At 35.6% G+C, this 21007-nt stretch overlaps 1 protein-coding gene across 1 annotated transcript in view; it reads left to right on the forward strand.

Moving 5' to 3' along the window:
• LOC142338718 (uncharacterized) overlaps positions 1–14711 on the forward strand; it is a 32897-nt gene extending 18186 nt beyond the window's left edge. Inside the window, exons 2-3 of the mRNA XM_075388599.1 lie at positions 4248–4430; positions 13717–14711. Of these exons, the coding sequence (XP_075244714.1) occupies positions 4248–4430; positions 13717–14244 (711 nt within the window). The 3' untranslated portion in view covers positions 14245–14711. The remainder of the gene's footprint in view (positions 1–4247; positions 4431–13716) is intronic.
• Positions 14712–21007: the final 6296 nt, after the last annotated feature.

A 21007-nucleotide genomic window follows, 5' to 3' on the forward strand; every position in this document is an offset into this window, starting at 1 on the left:
AACAGCATTAGAAATTCTGGCAATTCGCTCAATGATTGCGTCTCTTTGATTCACAATTTGTGGGCGGAATATAGGAGAACGGTTCAACAGTGGACAATTCATTTAATTTAGTTGGTAATATAAACAAAGGTCGTATGTTTTCCTATTTGCTTAATGAAGAAGTTATCTAATTGCTGTTGATCCACCACATAAGTTATTTCATTCAACCAACTGAATAGATTCTTCTATTTCAGCATTTGTTTTAAAACTTTGATCAGGTATCATTTTAGGTATTTTTTTTATCTATTTCGGCGTAAAAAAGAACAGTAGCAAAGCTAAAGTTCAAAGGACTGAAATAACAAAAAACTGCTGATCATCAGGAGTGCGGCACTGAACCGCTTGTGTTTGTTTTAAATCGAAGAATAATGATGAAACTGCAATTTAGAGCAGTGCATTTAGTTGAAAGATAACACTCGACAAGTTTGACTTCTTTCATGTTGCACAATGATTTGGATCAAAATAGTTCAAAAACTGTCCTGGTCTACAAGTCGGAGAAACCGGTAATTTTCAAATTGAAATAATAAATCTAAACTTGAAAAGCTACATCCTGAGAAGGCACATATTTGCATTTCAACACGACATTTAACCGTGTGTTTTACAGAAATTTTAATGAAACTCAGATTGATATTTTTAATTTAAAACTTAGAGCCGGGATCATTTTAAGTATTTTTTCAAATCTTATTCGGCGTAAAAAAGAACAATTAGCAAAGCTAAAGTTCAAAGGACTGAAATAACAAAAATACTGCTGATTATCACGAGTGCGGCACTGAACAATTTGTGTTTGTTTTAAATTGAAGAATGATTTTGAAACAGCGATTTAGACCAATGCATTTGATTGAAAGATTATACTCGACAAGTCTGACTTCTTTTATGTTGCACTATGCTTTGGATCAAAATATTTCAAAAACTGTCCTTTTCTACAAGGCGGAAAAACCTGTAATTTTCAATTTGAAAGAGTATAAGCTAAATTTTAAAACCTACATCCTGAGAAGGCACATATTTGCATTTCGACACAACATTTTACCGTGGTTGTAACACAATTTTTAATGAAACTCAGATTGATGTTTTTGCGAGCAGCTAAGCTCTGCAAATTTCATTTGCAAAACTCTGTTCCCACTCAGGATTCCCCTCATAGGATTAACGGCTGGGACCAAAACCCCAATGAGTCACGATATGAGACTTCAATGTAACCTGTGAGGACGCAAGAAGGTCACCAACTCAAAAAAAATCAGTTGCATTTCAATTTTTTTCAACACGAATACTTAAACACAACAAAAATACACAACCAGGTCAAAATGGTAATAACCCTGAAAAAATGATTATCAGTTCCATCCCTGTAAATCTTCCTTCTTACTCTGCACCTTTCCTTTCAGGCTCTCTTACTTCTTCTTCGGTTATTTTTGCGCAGATGGGGCTTTATAAATGTTCAAATTTTACACCGCAGCATCCTCTTGCAGGCTAGCCAGAAGTTTCCAAATTCTGGGTTGGGATCCACTGAACAAGGCTGGTAGCATATAGTGCAATTTGTAGGCAGAATATAGGAGGACGGTTCGATAGTGGACGATTTATATAATTTGCTTGGAAATAAAAACAAATCTCGTCTGAGTTCCTATTTGCTCAATAGCGAAGCTATCTGAATGCTGTTGATCCGCCACATTGATTATTACGTTGACATTCACGTTAAAAGATTTTTCCTTTTCCTCATTTATTCTTAAACTTAGAGCAGTGATCATTTTAAAAATTTTTTAAATCTAATTCGGCGTTCAAAAGAACAATTAGTAAAGCTAAAGTTCAAGGGACTGAAATAACATAAAACTACTGATCTTCACGAGTGCAACACTGAACAGCTTGTGTTTGTTTTAAATCGAAAAAAAATGACGAGACTGCATTTTAGTGCAATGCATTTGATCGAAAGAGAACACTCGACTAATTTGATTTCGTTTATGTTGCTTTATGATTTGGATCAAAATAGGTCAAAAACTGTCCTAGTCTATACGGCGGAAAAACTGGTAATTTTCAAAATGAAACAAAATAGATAGCCTTTAAAACCTACTCCCTGAGAGGACACATATTTGCATTTCAACTCGACATTTAACCGTGGGTTTAATAGAAATTTTATTGAAACTCAGATTGACGTTTTTCCGAGCAGCTAAGCTCTGCAAATTTCTTATCTAATTGTTGCAAAACTCTGTTCCCACTCAGATTTCCCATCATAGGATCATCGGTTGGGACCAAAATCCCTCTGAGTCACGATGTGAGGCTTCAACGTAACTCCGTGAGGACGCAAGAAGTGCGCCAAAACAAAAAAAAATAGTTGCATTTCAAATTATTCAACACAAATACACAAATACATTTATAATACACAACCAGATCGATGGCAATAACCCTGAAAAAATGATTGTCAGTTCCTTCCCTATAAATCTTCCTTCTTGTTCTGCACCTTTCCTTTTAGGCTCTCTTACTTCGTCTTTGGGTATTTAAAGGTTCAAATATTAAACAGCATCATCCTTTTGCAGGCTAGCCATAAGTTTCCAAACTCTGGGTTGGGATCCACTGAACAAGGCTTGTATCATATAGTGCCGGCCCTCAACAGCATTAGACTTTCTGACAATTCTTTTAATGATTGCGTTTCTTTGATTCGCAATTTGATGGCGAATTATAGAAGGACGGTTCGATAGTGGCAAACTTATATAATTTGCTTGGAAATATATACAAAGCGCGTCTGAGTTCCTATTTGCTCAATAACGAAGCTATCTGAATGCTGTTGATCTGCCACATTAGCTTTTTCTCGGACATCCATGCTAAAAGGTTTTTCCATTTCTGAAACCTAGAGCAGGGATCATTTTAAGTATTTTTTAAATCTATTTCGGCGTTCAAAAGAACAATCAGCAAAGCTAAAGTTCAAGGGACTGAAGTAACATAAAACTACTGATCTTCACGAGTGCAGCACTGAACAGCTTGTGTTTGTTTTAAATCAAAGAATGATGACGAGACTGCATTTTAGAGCAATATTGAATGAAAAACACTGACATCCACATTTTTTTGAAAAAAAATGTTCAGTTCATTTCTTTCTAAAACGTTTAACTATTGTAACGTTAACTGCGAGTCTTGAACCTCCCTCTCCCGAGTTTCAGCTACCAACTAATCCATTGTACTCTATAATGGAAAGGCAAATTTGCATATAGCTTTTTAAGGAAAACCGCTTAAAAGCAATAAAGTTATCAAAAATCGCGCTGAATTTTTGGCATATTTTGTAAACAATTTTAGCGTTTGTCATCTATTTTCAGCAAATTTCAATCAAAAGGCTCTCAATTAATTTGCTATCAAATAAAATGGTAAATTCTCATGAATTCGCGATGAAGAGCGTTTACGGGCACTGCAATTTTCTTTAAATGACCAAAACGTTGAATGCATTATTCACAAATTTTCCGTAGATTTCAGCGTCTTTTTATAAAGAGGATTTTGGGGTGAAATTTTGAAAAATTCTTACAAAAAGTCACGAGCACCTTTTAAAATGCATGAAGTCTGCAGTGCCGAAAGTTAAAATGCCAGAAGTTCCTACTTAGCCAGAAGTTGACTTTAGTTGACTTTCGTCACTTTAAAACCTGCGCGTTTCGTGTTTTAAGCATTGTTAAGTGACTCTGCAGAAGTGGCTTCGAAATTCTGATATAATATATCTCAATCCAGTTCGCTTAGGGAGTTTGATAACTCGGCTTTGAGCGAAGCGGTTTGAGCCGAGCGGAGCGGTTCTCGATAATCGCCAGATGTTCTCACTTGCGTAATTTTAGCGTATTCAGCTCGTTTCTTAAAAACCTTGTGCTGAAATGGGAATAACGTCTCGTCATGTTTTATATGAACCCCGGTAATCATGAAAGGTAATATATGATTTGTATGATTTCCCGGTAATCAAACAAGTTTCATAAAAAAATTACAAATAACTAAAGTAATTGTGAACAGATTCAATTGTCTCTGCTCAATCAGTAGAAAAAACACCATAGTCACCCAAACGATGATTTCCCGGTAAACATACAAGGTCTTATATGACATCTTATGACATCATATATGATCCTTGTAAGGAACCAAGGAAGCGGCCACCCGGGCCAAAAACAATTGAAGGAGCCGCAATGTGAGGACTGGATAGAAAAATAAGATCTTTTCAGTTTGCGCCAGACAGGTTTTTCAAAAAAAGTGCAAAATTGATTTTTTAGTGCATGCATGATGTGTGGGGGGATGACAGGTTCGAGACGCAGAGTTTCTACGTTGAGAGTGTGTTGAGTGAGGAACTATTGAAAGTGTGGCAGAAAGAGATGAACAAACCGCTTAACATGATTGACGTTCTCTCTGGCTATGGAGCCGACACTCTCCTCTACACACGAGCATTCAACAAACAGGTCTGTAATGAATAAAAATGCCATGTGTGAATGCAAAACACAACAAGTAACCGATTTATGAATTTTACCACCGCGGTTGTTATTTGCCAACAAAAAGTTGTATAGGTGTATAGAGGTGTATAAAAAAAGGTGTATAGAGGTGTATAAAAAAAGGTGTATAGAGGTGTATAAAAAAAGGTGTATAGAGGTGTATAAAAAGGTGTATAGCCGAGTATTTGAATAACTGGATCTATTTTATTTCCCGGGTCATCGATCATACAACTTTCTTGGATTTCGTACTAGGTCATATATGATTCTTAGTAACCGTACTAGGTCATATATGATTTGTATGAATTCTTGGTAGTCATACAAGGATCATACAAAAAATAAAATCTACTCTCAAAAGGCTTCAATCGCTATGCTCTTGGTTACGGATACGAAAAAAATAACAATCAAAGATGCATAAAGGGTAGAAAAAAAAATTTTTTCTTTGTAATCATACTAGGTCATATATGATTTGTATGATTTCTTAGTACTCATACAAGGATCATACAAAAATTTTCAAATGATGCCTCGCACATTAAAAAAATGTAGTGAGTTTCACAACCCACAAATAAAACCATATATGGCACTTTTTTCGGTAAAAAAAAAAACAAAAAAAAAGAAAAAAAATTCTTTGTAATCATACTAGGTCATATATGATTTGTATGATTTCTTAGTACTCATACAAGGATCATACAAAAATTTTCAAATGATGCCTCGCACATTAAAAAAATGTAGTGAGTTTCACAACCCACAAATAAAACCATATATGGCACTTTTTTCGGTAAAAAAACAAAAAAAAAGAAAAAAAATTCTTTGTAATCATACTAGGTCATATATGATTTGTATGATTTCTTAGTACTCATACAAGGATCATACAAAAATTTTCAAATGATGCCTCGCACATTAAAAAAATGTAGTGAGTTTCACAACCCACAAATAAAACCATATATGGCACTTTTTTCGGTAAAAAAACAAAAAAAAATGTGATTCATTTGGTTTCATACAAGGATCATATATGATTTCATTTCAAGATTATAAATGCTTTCATCGGTTTTTAATTGAAAACTCTAAATGTTTTGGTGATATGAGAAGCGACAATTCTTTATAACGTTATTTCGTTGCCATCCATCATAAGCCATAAGATTTCTTTTTCTCACACTAGGATGATGATTGATTTCTTTGGATTCGTACTAAGGTCATATATGTTTTCTTTGGTTTCATACAAGGATCATATATGATTTCTTTGATCTCATTGAAGGATCTCACACTTTTTCAAGCGTTTTTTTCGTCTCATGAACAATCCATCTACGATTTCTTGGATTTCATGCCAGGGACTTATATGAAAACTTTGATTTCATACAAGGATCTTATATGATTTCTTTGGTTTCATACAAAGATCATACATCATTTCTTTGATCTCATAAAAGGATCATACACTTTTTTTAGCATGTTTTTTTTTCGTTTCAAGAATGGTCCATCTATGATTTCTTGGATTTCATGCTAGGGTCATGTATGAAAACTTGGATTTCATACAAGGATCATATATGATTTCTTTGGTTTCATACAAAGATCATATATGATTTCTTTGATCTCATACAAGGATCATACACTTTTTTAAGCGTGTATTCTTGCTTTTCTTGAATGCAATTCTTGAATTGTTCATCTATGATTTCTTGGATTTCATGCTAGGGTCATGTATGAAAACTTGGATTTCATACAAGGATCATATATGATTTCTTTGGTTTCATACAAAGATCATATATGATTTCTTTGATCTCATACAAGGATCATACACTTTTTTAAGCGTGTATTCTTGCTTTTCTTGAATGCAATTCTTGAATTGTTCATCTATGATTTCTTGGATTTCATTCTAGGGTCATGTATGAAAACTTGGATTTCATACAAGGATCATGTATGATTTCTTTGGTTTCATACTAGGATCGTACTAAGAAATCGAGTATGGACAGTATGAAATCATATATGATCCTTGTATGAAATCAAAGAAACTTCAACCCGGGTTCGCCCAACATCCCCCCCCCACGCCAGGGATTTTATTATGACCCCCAGTTACAAATGTTGTTATATACACGTTACTAAGAAAATAGCACGTGCGCCTTTGGATCATAAAAAATTTATTCTCACTTAGTTTTTTTTTGGGGGGGGGGGGGGTGGGGGCAAAACGGAATAATAACTTTGAGAAGGCGATAGCGATCACAGCCATGTGGCAATGTTCTGGATCAAATCTCGTTGGGATTACAAAAGTTGCATAACTTACCAAAGAAATAACACGTTAACGCCCCAATTAACACCACTACAGAATCGGCTTCGTCACTACAAGTTTATCACTCTTTTATCACAACTTTTAATACCTGCAAACAGTGGCGTATCGCAACGTGAGTTGATTAAAGTTTACTAGACTGCTGGCTGATATTTGTATCCCGTGCCGAGGAATTTTGCCAAATTTATGTAGGATCAGCGCTAACTAGAGTTGACATTCGGAAAATTCACCGCAATAATTCTTACATAAATTTGAGTACAGTGCGTTGAATTTAGCGTAGATCTAACATATTTTGCGTTGCATTTTACAAAGAAAATTAACGCTTAAAACTTTGGTTATGGTACTTGAACCACTGAACTCCTGCTTACTTGTCGCCTCTTCTACCACTGTGCCACAGAACCTAACTTTTCTTAGGATCCGCACTCTTTATAAATTGGACTCTACTATCACGTTTCGCATAATTTTGGAGTTTCTAAGCGTAGATCTTACATAATTTTGCGTTGAATTCAGCTTAGATCTTATTCGATTTTTGTTCAATTTCTGCTCTAATTTCCTGACTTTTCAACTCTTTCCAGTTTTTCTTGCACGCAACAAGTTTCTGATTTTGTAAAAAAAAATCGCAAAAAATTGCCCCCAATCCCCACATACACCCTCACCCCACCACATGTACCCCCCACAAGTACCCCAACCTACCCACAATATACACCACCAAACTCACACCCCACCCAAGACGTACCCCCCCAACCACGCACCCCCCTTAAACCCCTCCCACCACCACCACCACCACCACCTCCTACCCCGCCCCGTACACTTACCCCCACTTCAGAAGCACCCCAACATTTCCCCATCCCCTCACATACGTCCCACCCCCCCCACAAAAAAACAAAAATGCAAAATTATATAGTGTCAATGCAAAACTAAACGCAAAATATGTAAGATCTACGCTTAATTCAACGCAAAAGATGTAAGATCTATGCTAAACTCAAAGCTAAAAATTTAAGATCTTTGCTAAATTCAACGCACAATAAGTAAGATCTCCACTAAATTCGAAGAAAAATTTGGAAGATCAACGCTAAATTCAACGAAAAACAAGTGAGATCTACGCTAAATTCAAAGCTAAATATATAAGTCTACGCTAAATTCAACGAAAAATAAGTAGGATTGGCGTTGAATGCGTTGAATATAAGTAAGATTACGCTAAATTCAACGGAAAAAATGTAAGATCGACGCTAATGTGAACGCAAAATTTGTAAGATCTACGCTTAAATCGACGCAATATATTGGCGTTTAATGCTTTGAATTTAAGTAAGATCTACGCTAAACTCAAAGCAAATTTTGTAAGATCTACGCTTAGTTCAACGCAATATAAGCCAGACTGGCGTTGAATGCGATGAGTTTGTGTCAGATCTACTCTAAATTGAACGCAAAATATGTAAGATCTAGGCTATATTCAGCGCAAATTTTGTAAGATCTACGCTAAATTCAACTCAGATTATGTAGGATTGGCATTGAATGCGTTGAAAATTTGTGAGAACTCAGCTAAATTCAACGCAAAATGTAACACTGGCGTCGAATGCGTTGAATATATGTAAGATTACGATAAATTCAACGCAAAATATGTAAGACCGACGCTAATGTGAACGCAAAATTTGTAAGATCTACGCATAGTTCAACGCAATATATTGGCGTTTAAAGCTTTGAATTTAGGTAAGATCTAAGCTAAAATTATTGTAAAATATGTAAGATCTACGCTAAATTCGGCGCAAATTTCGTGAAATCTACGCTATACTCAACGCAAAACTTGCAAGATCAACGCTTAGTTCAACGCAAGATTGGCGTTAAATGCGTTGAATATATGTAAGATCTACGCTAAGTTCAATGCAAAATATGTAAGATCTACGCTAAACTCAAAGCTAAAAATTTAAGATCTACGCTAAATTCAACGCAAAATGAGTAAGATCTCCACCAAATTCAAAGAATAATTTGTAAGATCAACGCTAAATTCATCGCAAAATAAGTAAGATCTACGCTAAATTCAACGCAAAATATTTAAGACTGGCGTCGAATGCGTTGAATATATGTAAGATTACGCTAAATTCAACGCAAAATATGTAAGATCGACGCTAATGTGAACGCAAAATCTGTAAGATCTACGCTTAGTTCAACGCAATACATTCGCGTTTAATGCTTTGAATTTAAGTACGATCTACGCTAAAATTAATGTAAAATATGTAAGATCTACGCTAAATTCGGCGCAAATTTCGTAATATCTACGCTATACTCAACGCAAAATTTGTAAGATCTACGCTTAGTTCAACGCAATATAAGCCAGACTGGCGTTGGATGCGATGAGTTTGTGTAAGATCTACTCTAAATTTAACGCAAAATATGTAAGATCTACGCTAAATTCAGCGCAAATTATGTAAGATCTACGCTAAATTCAACGCAGATTATGTAGGATTGGCATTGAATGCGTTGAAAATTTGTGAGAACTACGCTAAATTCAACTCAGATTATGTAGGATTGGCATTGAATGCGTTGAAAATTTGTGAGAACTCCGCTAAATTCAACGCAAAATGTAACACTGGCGTCGAATGCGTTGAATATATGTAAGATTACGCTAAATTCAACGCAAAATATGTAAGACCGACGCTAATGTGAACGCAAAATTTGTAAGATCTACGCATAGTTCAACGCAATATACTGGCGTTTAATGCTTGGAATTTAAGTAAGATCTACGCTAAATTTAATGTAAAATATGTAAGATCTACGCTAAATTCGGCGCAAATTTCGTAAAATCAACGATATACTCAACGCAAAATTTGCAAGATCTACGCTTATTTCAACGCAAGATTGGCGTTGAATGCGTTTAATATATGTAAGATCTACGCTAAATTCAATGCAAAACAGGTAAGATCTACGCTAAACTCAAAGCTAAAAATTTAAGATCTACGCTAAATTCAACGCAAAATAAGTAAGATCTCCACTAAATTCAACGCAGATTATGTAGGATTGGCATTGAATGCGTTGAAAATTTGTGAGAACTACGTTAAATTCAACGCAAAATATGTAAGACTGGCGTCGAATGCATTGAATATATGTAAGATTACGCTAAATTCAACGCAAAATATGTAAGATCGACGCTAATGTGAACGCAAAATCTGTAAGATCTACGCTTAGTTCAACGCAATACATTCGCGTTTAATGCTTTGAATTTAAGTACGATCTACGCTAAAATTAATGTAAAATATGTAAGATCTACGCTAAATTCGGCGCAAATTTCGTAATATCTACGCTATACTCAACGCAAAATTTGTAAGATCTACGCTTAGTTCAACGCAATATAAGCCAGACTGGCGTTGAATGCGATGAGTTTGTGTAAGATCTACTCTAAATTTAACGCAAAATATGTAAGATCTACGCTAAATTCAGCGCAAATTATGTAAGATCTACGCTAAATTCAACGCAGATTATGTAGGATTGGCATTGAATGCGTTGAAAATTTGTGAGAAATACGCTAAATTCAACGCAAAATATGTAAGACTGGCATCGAATGCGTTGAGTATATGTAGGATTACGCTAAATTCAACGCAAAATATGTAAGATCGACGCTAATGTGAACGCAAAATTTGTAAGATCTACGCTAAGTTCAACGCAATATATTGGCGTTTAATGCTTTGAATTTAAGTAAGATCTACGCTACATTTAATGTAAAATGTGTGAGATCTACGCTAAATTCAGTGCCAATTTCGTAAAATCTACGCTATACTCAACGAAAAATTTGCAATATCTACGCTTAGTTCAACGAAAGATTGGCGTTGAATGCGCTGAATTTATGTAAGATCTACGCTAAATTCAGCGAAGCATATGTAAGATCTACGCCAAATTCAACGCAAATTATGTAAGATTGGCGTTGAATTCGTTGAACATATGTAAGATCTACGCTAAATTCAACGCAAATAATGTAAAAGCTACCTTAAATTCAATGCAAAATATCTAAGATCTACGCTAAACTCAACGCAAAAGTTTGTAAGGTCTACGCTTATTTCAACGCAATATAAGCAAGATTGGCGTTGAATTCGTTGAATTTATGTGAGATCTACGCTAAATTCAGCAAAAATATGTAAGATCTACGCCAAATTCAACGCAAATTATGTACGATTGGCGTTGAATTCGTTGAAAATATGTATGATCTACGCTAAATTCAACGCAAATTATGTAAGAGCTGCGCTAAATTCAACGCAAATTTTGTAAGATCAGCGCTAAATTCAACCCAAAATATGCAAGATTGGCGTTGAATGCCTTCAATTTCTGTAAGATCTACGCTATGCTCAACATTTGATCTTCCATAAAAAAATTCAACGCATTCAAAGCAAATCCTACAAAATTTTTGCGTTTTTTAGCATTGACACCTCGGCCCGTGATAGTAGAGTATCTTTGGACTGCAACCTAGGCAAATTTCTGTGTGAAACTATTGAAGTGATTGATGTGAACGCATAATTTTTTGTGTTTTATTTGCAAAGAACATCAGGTAAGGTAATGACCTGTAATACTACGAACTAGAAGTTCCGTTTTGAACAAATGTTAAACGAAATTGTGCTCTAGTTTTGCGAACAACTGAGACAACGTAAAGCCAAAAAATTAGGTGGCTGTTATCTAACTAGGAAATTGAGATGCAAAGTAGCGTTGAAGTGTTTGAAACATTGGATTAAAAATTAACAGATTCAAGCCAATATACTTTCCCAATTAAAAAATCCATTTATGACGCATCCTACTTTCACCTATTTTGTAATTTTTTTTGTAAACTTTTCCATTCTTTTCTCAGCTCTTATGTCAACTGTCCAATAATCTTGACTCTTGCAGACAAGGCCAAATATTTCGATAAACCGTGCCAGATTCGATTTTTAAAGCTCGTGTTTCAATCGAAGTTATGTTATTCTGCTGATTTCAATTTTTAAATCAACCTATTTCTCGAACCACTTCGTTGTTTTCTACTAATGCCAGTGTAACGGCTTCTCTCCCAATCGGTTGCATCTAGGAAAGATTCACACTGCCCAGTTGGTTTCAGCGGATCAAAACCTGTCCTGATATTTTGTTTCTGCAGCTAGCTTTGGAACTGTGTATCTGTTATATTCTAACCGTTGCATTACGTTTCATTTCGTAATTAATTCCTAATTTTTTCCGGTATCAATTTGGACTGGCTTTATACAGATCAGAAAATAAACGATCTCTACTTCTATACAATGTCAATCCGAAAAGAAAACAAACAAAAGACAACAATTTATGTCTAAGATATGACTAAGCAAAATTTTTCAAACCTTATTATATGTTGCGTTCTGACTTTTGTACTCACAATTTGAATTATCAGATACTGGGGTTTGTATTAGTTGAATTGCAGCTCTAATAAATCGCAGATACAGGACAAAAAAAACAAATAACTTACTGCAACCTACATTACAATACACAGTAACAATTTTGCTGTTCAAGAATATCTAAAACAGAAGACAGTAACACGTTTTTTTACAGCTGAAGACGGCATAATTTGGCATTTGCTGAGTTGTAGGAAGAAAGTTCTTTTCTGCGGCTGCTTTAGACAAGTGTTGTTAGTCTGCATTTGTTGTTCCCCCTTTTTGTAATCTCATATCAATTGTACTGTACTTGTAACTATAATCAAATTCTGTCCTATTAATATAACTAAACCGTCACAATGACGCGGACGAAATGAAAAACTGTTATAAAAAAGTTCTCTTTTTTCAGTTTTAATGCTTAAATTGTCTTAACGCATGTTCATCGAGTACGCATGCTCCACAACCTCAATTCCTACATCTACCAAATTGTTTTCTTTCTTGAAAACATCTTCTCCAAATGGTAGTACTCGGGCGAGCTTTACATCAGGCCTCCGGCAGACTCCATCTTTGCTTAGAATTGTTGATGACGGAAATGCTGCACCGAACCTTGGAAGATTTTTGTAGCACGCCTGAATTTGTAATAAACTTGGTTGTCACTGTCTTCGACAAAACCAAAAAAAGATCGTTTGGTGCAGGTTGCTGTTTTATTCGTTTGTTCAATTTTTTCGATTGCTCAAATTTGACAGAAACTCTTTTCTGACTTTGTTTCAGATGAGATTCAAGTAAGCTTCTGTTTGCCGAAAGAGCTTTCGATAATCGCCAAAATCCTCTGTGCATGGTAAATATCGTAGACGAACGGTTTTGATAGTAAGCAAATTTTAGTTTGGGGTAATAGTTACTTCGTTTATGACTGCCGTCATTGTTCTTGCAATCATTTTTTGCTCAACACGTCACATTGCTTTTGAGAGAACATGTTTTGTGACTGATTGGGTCCCTCGCACAGTATACGTTGCTTTCTTTGCAACTTCAGGTCAGTCGCGCCCACACTCCTCTTATTTGAGGTGCCGTAGGGTGATTGAACTTTCATCTGATACTCTTTTGAACTAGATTTTCTTCACTTCCTTGAACTAAATGTCCTTCAACCAAATTTCTTTGTTCCATCCGGCGACTTCAGTCTTTGAACTCTCGATCTTCCCCAATGAAGTTTGTCCCGTTTTCATTTTTTTTTATCGTTTTGCCTGTTCAATCTATGAACTGCTTAATTGATTGCACAAAAGTGATGAGTTTGAAGAAAGCGCCGAACTTTAGTTTCTTTCATTTGATTCGATTGTTGGATTTTTGATCGAATTAAAATTTTTCAGAACCTCAGGTGTCTTACTACAGTATTGTTTTTAAAATAGATGTTCATACGAGTTCTTCCTAATTCTTAATCAACCAATGCCTAACTATTGAACCCAGACTCATAGTAAACTTATGCCTTTACAGTGTGGATGTTTTTCACTTCGGGGACAGATTTAATCTGAAGTTTTTGGCCATTGAATCAGATAAGTTTTTCTTGAACCATTTTAGTAATTGAGGGAACATATAGGTCCCTATATATAGGTCATATACTCATTCCTTAAGATTTGCTCTTTAGGACTTTGCCAAAATGTGGGGAACACCAGAAAACATGTACAATATCCACAAACCACTTCTGTTCCCAGTGAAAACATTCGGCTGCGATTCAAGCAAGTTTGCCCTGCAGTACGGAATAGATTGTGGCATTTATGATGAAACTGAGACAGTTGATTTCAACAACATGACACCCGAAAATGAGTCGCTTCTACAGCACAAGTGTCGAGAGGCGAACATGCTTACTACTAACTCAATCGGTTATTTGCATGACGGAGTTTTTGAAAAATTTGTGGACTGGTTTGCGGAGGGGACCGCACCGGGGCTGTTCGTAGTTGGCCTCGCGTTCCCTTTTGAAGGTGTTGAGCGAGGTAGAGTCCAGAAGCGCTATCTTCTGGAAAAGCTTGACTTCTTCGATTCATTGTCAGTTGTTTACCGAAAACCTACTAAGAGTGAAGAACAGTTGTTTGAAGAGTACCGCTTGTGTGGGCGCATGGCGTACGAAACATGGTACTTGACAAGGCGATGTGAACAAAGTCCGCAAAACATCTAAACGCGCTTCCAAATTACTCTTATAAGCCTGCTTCTCCTCATAAAATAATAAAAGAGTTTATTGTAATTTGCTTTAGGGGTGTACCACGATATTAATTTGAAGGGTGTGATAAGAGCAATGAGGAGGAGTTATAAATCCCCAATAATTATTTAAAAATATGTAAAATAAGGGTAAATTTTATCTTATTGCTCTACCAGTACCACTATTTTTGAGGGTAAACCATCTCCGCTGGAGACAAGACTCTATATCGTTTTAAACAGCAACTATAAATTGTTATTCATTAAACCTCAGCTTTACACTTCAAAGCCATTTCATAGATGTTCTGTCTGAATTCGAATTTTAATCTATCAGTTATTTTGTAACTTTCATTTCTCATATCCCGGATCATAGTAACATTGTAAATCAGCGCTGAATCATAGTAATACTCAGTCTGTATTTTTACTAATGAACAGATTATTATCATGCCACTTTTCACCCTGTTTAGACCAAAAAATCATAGAAAAAAAGGCTTTATGAAAACACTTTGACCAGTCTAATTTCCAATTTTTCTTTCATCATTGACAGTCAAAAAAAAAAAAACAGGATAAAAGCCTTGCCTGCTACTAGGTTACAACAATCTAGACCCAGGAGACACACAATAATCAAATTTATCTCTATTACTATGTTTTTGAAATGTTCAAACAAAACCATCAAATAAAAAAATAACACTGTCAGCAGTTTAGCAGAGTAGTTTCTGCAACAGTCAGTTTAAGTAACAGAAGCGAGAAGTGACAGAGCTGTCTGATCCAGAGCTGTGTGACTCAGAGCTGTCAACAATGACCCAGTGTGACTTTGGCGCTGTAATAGATTCAAATGAGAGATAGATCATTTTGTTGATGTTCTCGTCGCAAAACTTGATTCATAAACAGCCTGCTGAGATTTCCTGCGACACCACTTCGATGTGGTCCACGGACTCTGTTGGCTGGGGTATGTCTCGTAGTACTCGGCAGATGATATACAATTGGAACACCATGTTTTAGAAAAGATTTGCTATGAGACTAGGGTGCGGGATTCAATGACAGTTCCACAATTTTTCAATTAATTTTTGAAAAATTGCTTTGAAAAATTAATTTTGAAAAATTGCTGAAGTTTCGTTGATATAATGTGTCACTTGTGGAGTTGACAAATGATTCAATTGCACCAAGACATCTAAAATATTTCGACTCTGTCGACAAAAAATCTAGTACACAATAGGAAATAAAAGTTAATGGTAAAAAAATTTTACAAGCCCATAATTGACAAACTGTTTTCCAAAAAAACAACTGCTATGCAGCAAAAAATTATCGATAAATTGATCCTGCGCTGCTCTCTTAAATGCAAATACTTTTATATTGACGAGCTGTAAAGCTGTGTGAAATAATACAAAATAGTCAACAAGGGGCAAAAGGGTAAAGCACTCAGTTATTAAGAATGGCTTAGAATCATTACTGTTTTAAATTCCTTTACAGAGTGACACATTGATATCTGATTAGTACAAGCTTGTTACATTTTTCGGTAAACTGAATAAGAAAGCCGTGCAACTAAATTAAAAACAGTTTTTCAATTTTCGGATAAAATGTCAAAATTGACAAAAATAACAAATTTTGAACCCGCTGTCTCCACGTGATTCTTGTTAAAACAAACTTTGAAATTTATCTAAAAAAATGCACCAAAAATTAGCCTTCTTTTGCTTCTTCTTGATATATTCTACGCTATACTAACCGTACTAAATTGGCATACCCTCATGTTCATTTTTTTTTCACGAAACACATCAGTTAACCCGTACTTTCCATTCAGTCAGCATCAGAACTGAATCAGAACAATTTCAGAATAATTTTAACTTTCAGTACTGATTCAGAACGTTTTCAGAATAGTTTCTGTATTGATTCTGAAACTTCTCTGAATCAGAGCAAAATTCAGAATCTATGTCCTCTGAATTTCTCTGAATCAGAAGAAAATTCAGAGCGCAATTCTGAATTAGTTCTGAATCAGAAGAAAATTCAGAATGCAATTTTGAATTAGCTCTGGATCAAAATGAAAGTCAGAAACTTTTGACAACACTGCAGGAAAGTACAAAAAAAACTTCTTGTCGGTTATTCAGTACTGAATTACTCTGAAAGGTAGGTACGGGAAATAAATCTAGACGGGAAAGTTTATAATTAGCATTACAATGATAGCATTACATAATGATAGCATTATATAATTTACAATACAAAACTAAAAAAAATTGGGTTACAAAAACACTTGAGGCTGCTTACGTCATTCTGCAATTGAAACGAAAGTTTTGTCACTAACCTAATTTCATCAGTCACGTGATGTTTTGATGAAAATTTTGTGAAAAGGAATGAACATTTGTTAACACCAATTTTTGTTCAGAGCCACATGAGTAAAGTTTTCCAAGCAATCGATAGCAATCAGCATATTAGAACACAAAGAAATAGATAAAGGGTGTAGACGTTCACATTAAGCAGTTGCATTTGAATGAAAAAGTATGCTATTTTCGAAGAACACAGCTAAATGCACAGCTAAATCTAGCGAATGAACGGTTTTTCATCAACCGCAAATTAATTCATACTAGCATCTACTTGTAGCAAGTATTGCGAGTAAACGTTCTCATTTTTGTTACCACAATCCAAGTTTATTTTTTTAATACCTTGTGCTTGTGAAGGGCACTTACAATCTTTGGGGATGAAAAGGCTGTACCCTATATGGAAATTCAGTCACTCGAACTTGAAAAGCGGAATCTACTCTCCGCCGCAGAATACTTCCGAGGAAGTGCATTCCGCAAACAAAACAAACATAAATTGTACGGCCAGATTAATTGCAGAATAATTTGTTATTTTAGTTATTTTAAAGGCTTAAATCGTAAAAGGATAAAATATCTGAAATGTTCTTACATCTGGCCGTAACTGCAATCACAATTGTTTGGAAGTCTTTTCCATTTTAGTCTATTTATTTGACTTGTAAATTGCCAATCCACATTGTTGTCAACTAGTTTTCATTGTGGTACCAGTAGTCGCTAATGACTGCACGAGACAGATAAAAACAACTATCCGCGTTCGCTCAGAACTTTTGTTTTATTTGCAAGAAGAACAAATTTAAAAAAAAACGGGTTTCTAGTTGCTTTTAAAAATTCTAAACGTTCACGCATATCTTTGGTTTTGTGCATGCGTAACTGCGTGAATATTCTATTGTACACAGTAAATACCGGCTATAAAGAACATTTTCCAAAGCTCTTCACTGAAAATTCTAATATGATCCCACTTCAGCGCTTCTAATTTAACTGTTATTGCAACCAGGTTTTCGCATTCACCTTCTAGTTTGCTAATTTAGGTTGATTTGCAGGTATCTTTTGCTGAGCGGAAAAGTTGCAGCCTGAAAGTTAATTCCGTCAAATGTCCTTCTACACCATAAAACAGCGTCCTAGTGCAAAATGCATTTGTTTGTATGAGTGCATTTTTACGCTAAAGAAACACTAGTTAGTTGTGTAGCTTGTTGGCAGCTCACATGTTTTATTATTTGGCGATAAACTGTGACCCGGGTCAAAGTGTCACCGCCATTCAACGCAAAATTATGTAAGATAAGCGGTAAATGCGGAACATTTTTGTAACATAAGCGGTGAATGCGGTTAAATTACATAAATCAGGCGAAAAATGAATGCGGTGAAAAAACCTTTATCGCCTGGTAGCGAAGAAATTACATAATTTCACCGCTGAATTTAGCGGTGAAATTACATAAACTCACCGATTTGAAAAAATTGTCAAATTTATGTAAGATAAGCGGTGAATGCGATGAAACTACAGAAATTCATCACTTAACTTAGTGGTGAACCTACATAAATTCACCGCTAAGAAAAAAGTGTTAAAATTGGGTGGGAACAGCAGTGAATGCGGTGAAATTATATAAATTCGCCGCTTAACTTAGTGATGAAATTACCTAATCTCAAAGCTTAGAAAAAATTGTTAAAATTGTGTGAGATGAGCGGTGAATGCGTTGAAACTACACAACTTCATAGCAGAGAAAGCGATTCGAGTTGTCTTTTGTCAACGAATTTAAAATACATATACTAAAAGACACACGGAAAATTTACACACAAACAATCATACATCTTTTTGGAACTTTTTTAAGCGGTGACTTTATGTAATTTCACCACGACAGTAAGCGGTGAACTTACATAATTTCAACACACTCACCAGATTTCACTGCTAAAATTTGCAATTTCACCGCTTATCCTACAAAAGTTCAACGCGTATGTTTTACATAAAGGAGTGTGAATTGGATTTAAATTCAAAAACACATATACAAGATTTTAGTGAGAAGGGACGCAGTGGAAGAAGAAGTGGCTGACATACAGGAGGTGAGATGTTCGAATCCGTGCAGTGACGGTAAGTTGTAGTAAGCGGTGAAATAGGGTGAACTTTTGTAACTTCACGATTACTCTAGCGGTGAACTTACACAATTTCACTGCATTCACCGCATTTCACCGCAAATAATGTACAAAATTTGCGGTGAAACAGCCAACTTTTCTTTGCTTATCTTACATATTTTTCCGATTTTTTCTCGACCCGGGGAAAAAGCCAAATTTTTGCACTGTTTAACTTTGCTAAGATACCCAACCGGGTCAAAGTTTTTGGGTAAATTTTTGTAAGAAATGTGATGAATGCGGTGAATATTTATAAGACATGCGGTGATTGCGGTGAATGCGTTGAAAACAAATATTTCACGGCATTTCTTACAAAAATTCACCGCATTTCTTAAAAAAATTCATCGCATCAACCGTTGTGGCAAATTAATGTAACAAATGCGGCAAATGCGGTGAATGCGGTAAAAATTCACCGCAATTCACCGCATTTTTTAACAAAAAATCACCGCATTTGATTTTCAACATTTACTCAATCTGATTTAATTTCACAGGAAAAATCAAAGAAGTACGTGACAGTTGGCGCAGTGGAATAAGCAGTTGAAGGCTTGAAGTCATGAAGGAGGTCAGGAGTTCAAACCAGTCTCGGGACGTCTTTTTTGTAAGAATATCGAGAACGAGATGAAAATTGATAATTCACCGCGATTCACCGCATTCACAGCAGAAAGATGTAAAAAATACGCGATGAATTTTTTTTTCACCGCATTTCTTAAGAAAATTCAACGCCAAACCTTGAACAGGGTAGGATAAATAACATATTTGCTGTTATTTGAAGGAAATCTTTGTTTTAGTCGCCGCTCTAGGCATGTGTCTATTTTTGAGAATTTTGACAAAACAGAAACAATCAGAGCGGAAGATATTGGATCCGATCAGAAAAAAAAATCAATTTGGCATCTTAAATTCAGTTTTTTAAAGCATGAACAAATCTAATCGGCTCTTTTTAATCTGTTAATGTCAAGTGATGTCATGGTCCCAGTTTGTTCAGATTCCTGCATCCAACTAAAAATGTGCGACGCTTCTTATGTTGAAACTGATTTCGATGAACCACTTCAAGAACCGACGTCTTTTACGGGCAAAGCCGATGAAACTGACAACATCCAACAAGAACTGACGCTTCGTATGTCGTGTTTTGTCGATCTTTCTCAACGCGGGTGAAATGAGCAATGATAAGGGAATTTTCAATTGTTTTGAAACACGATACTACTGGTGTCAAAACAGCCTACCTTTGCTTTTTTGCTAAACACACAAAAATGGTCGTTGCAGCACCTAATAATCTTTTTGCAGGAAAACGGCTTTTCACTGAAGCTGGACTTCTGGGCTTTCATCGGTCCACGGATTAAGTTCTTCTTCTCTACGAGGGGTGAAAGATTTTTAGACGAGAAAGCTGCAACAACCCGATACCAGATTTCATCATGCCTTGCGATTCCGTCTCCTTGATCGTGGCAAGTAACAGCGTGGTTGCCCTTATCATAAATGGTTCCAGTCGGTTGCATTCGGTTGCAAATGAAGGCCTGGAGCCGGATTAGATGGGGCTGCAAGCCATACTCATGTTTGTGGAACTTACAGAAGTAAAAAGCGGGCTTTTTCTCTTTCCTTTGTTCGCCTAACAAACAAATCCCTGAATGATTTTGCATTCTGGATTTTTAATTTGTAATTTTCTTTAATTTGTAATGCCAAGATGCGAGGTGCCTGATATTAGATTGTGGTGAATTGTTTTATCCGGCAATTAAACATCAATATTTTGCGAAACTAATGAGCATACTGATGTTGTACAGCCATATGCTTCTTATACTTGATACATAGACTTACTTACTCCTAATTAGGCCTGGGAGATGAGCAAGCTTGCTTGAATCCATGCAGCTTGTGATAAGTTTGTACCAAATAAATTTTCAAAAGTATCCCATCGAAGTTTATCAAAGGATCTAAGACTTCCAAAATATTATCGGAATGTTAACTAACCTTAGGAAACAAACCATTTTGGTGAAACCAAGACAATGCCCCAAAATCTCTGAAGCACATTGAAGATCATCAATGTAATCCAGGCCTTCCAACGGTGTTCCTAAATTCTCGACTAGTTCTTGCAGACATGACGCTGCATCTTCGACAGTTCTAACAACAACAACAATTATATATAGTGACTTCATTTCGTTTCGCGGGAATGATTTATCTACTTCTAGAAATTTAGAGTGTTACCAAACCTCACAATTGTCTCTTTCTAAAAATAGCCCTCTTTCTGGGTCTGCTTTTTATAGAATTTGCATCGTTAGATTCAATCAATTTTCGGTCCTTTTTAAAAAGTCGTCATCGAAAAATCAATTTTAAAAT

This window comes from Convolutriloba macropyga, chromosome 4 (assembly GCF_964194025.1).
Source record: "Convolutriloba macropyga chromosome 4, txConMacr16.3, whole genome shotgun sequence".
In the NCBI taxonomy this organism is placed as follows: Eukaryota; Metazoa; Xenacoelomorpha; order Acoela; family Convolutidae; genus Convolutriloba; species Convolutriloba macropyga.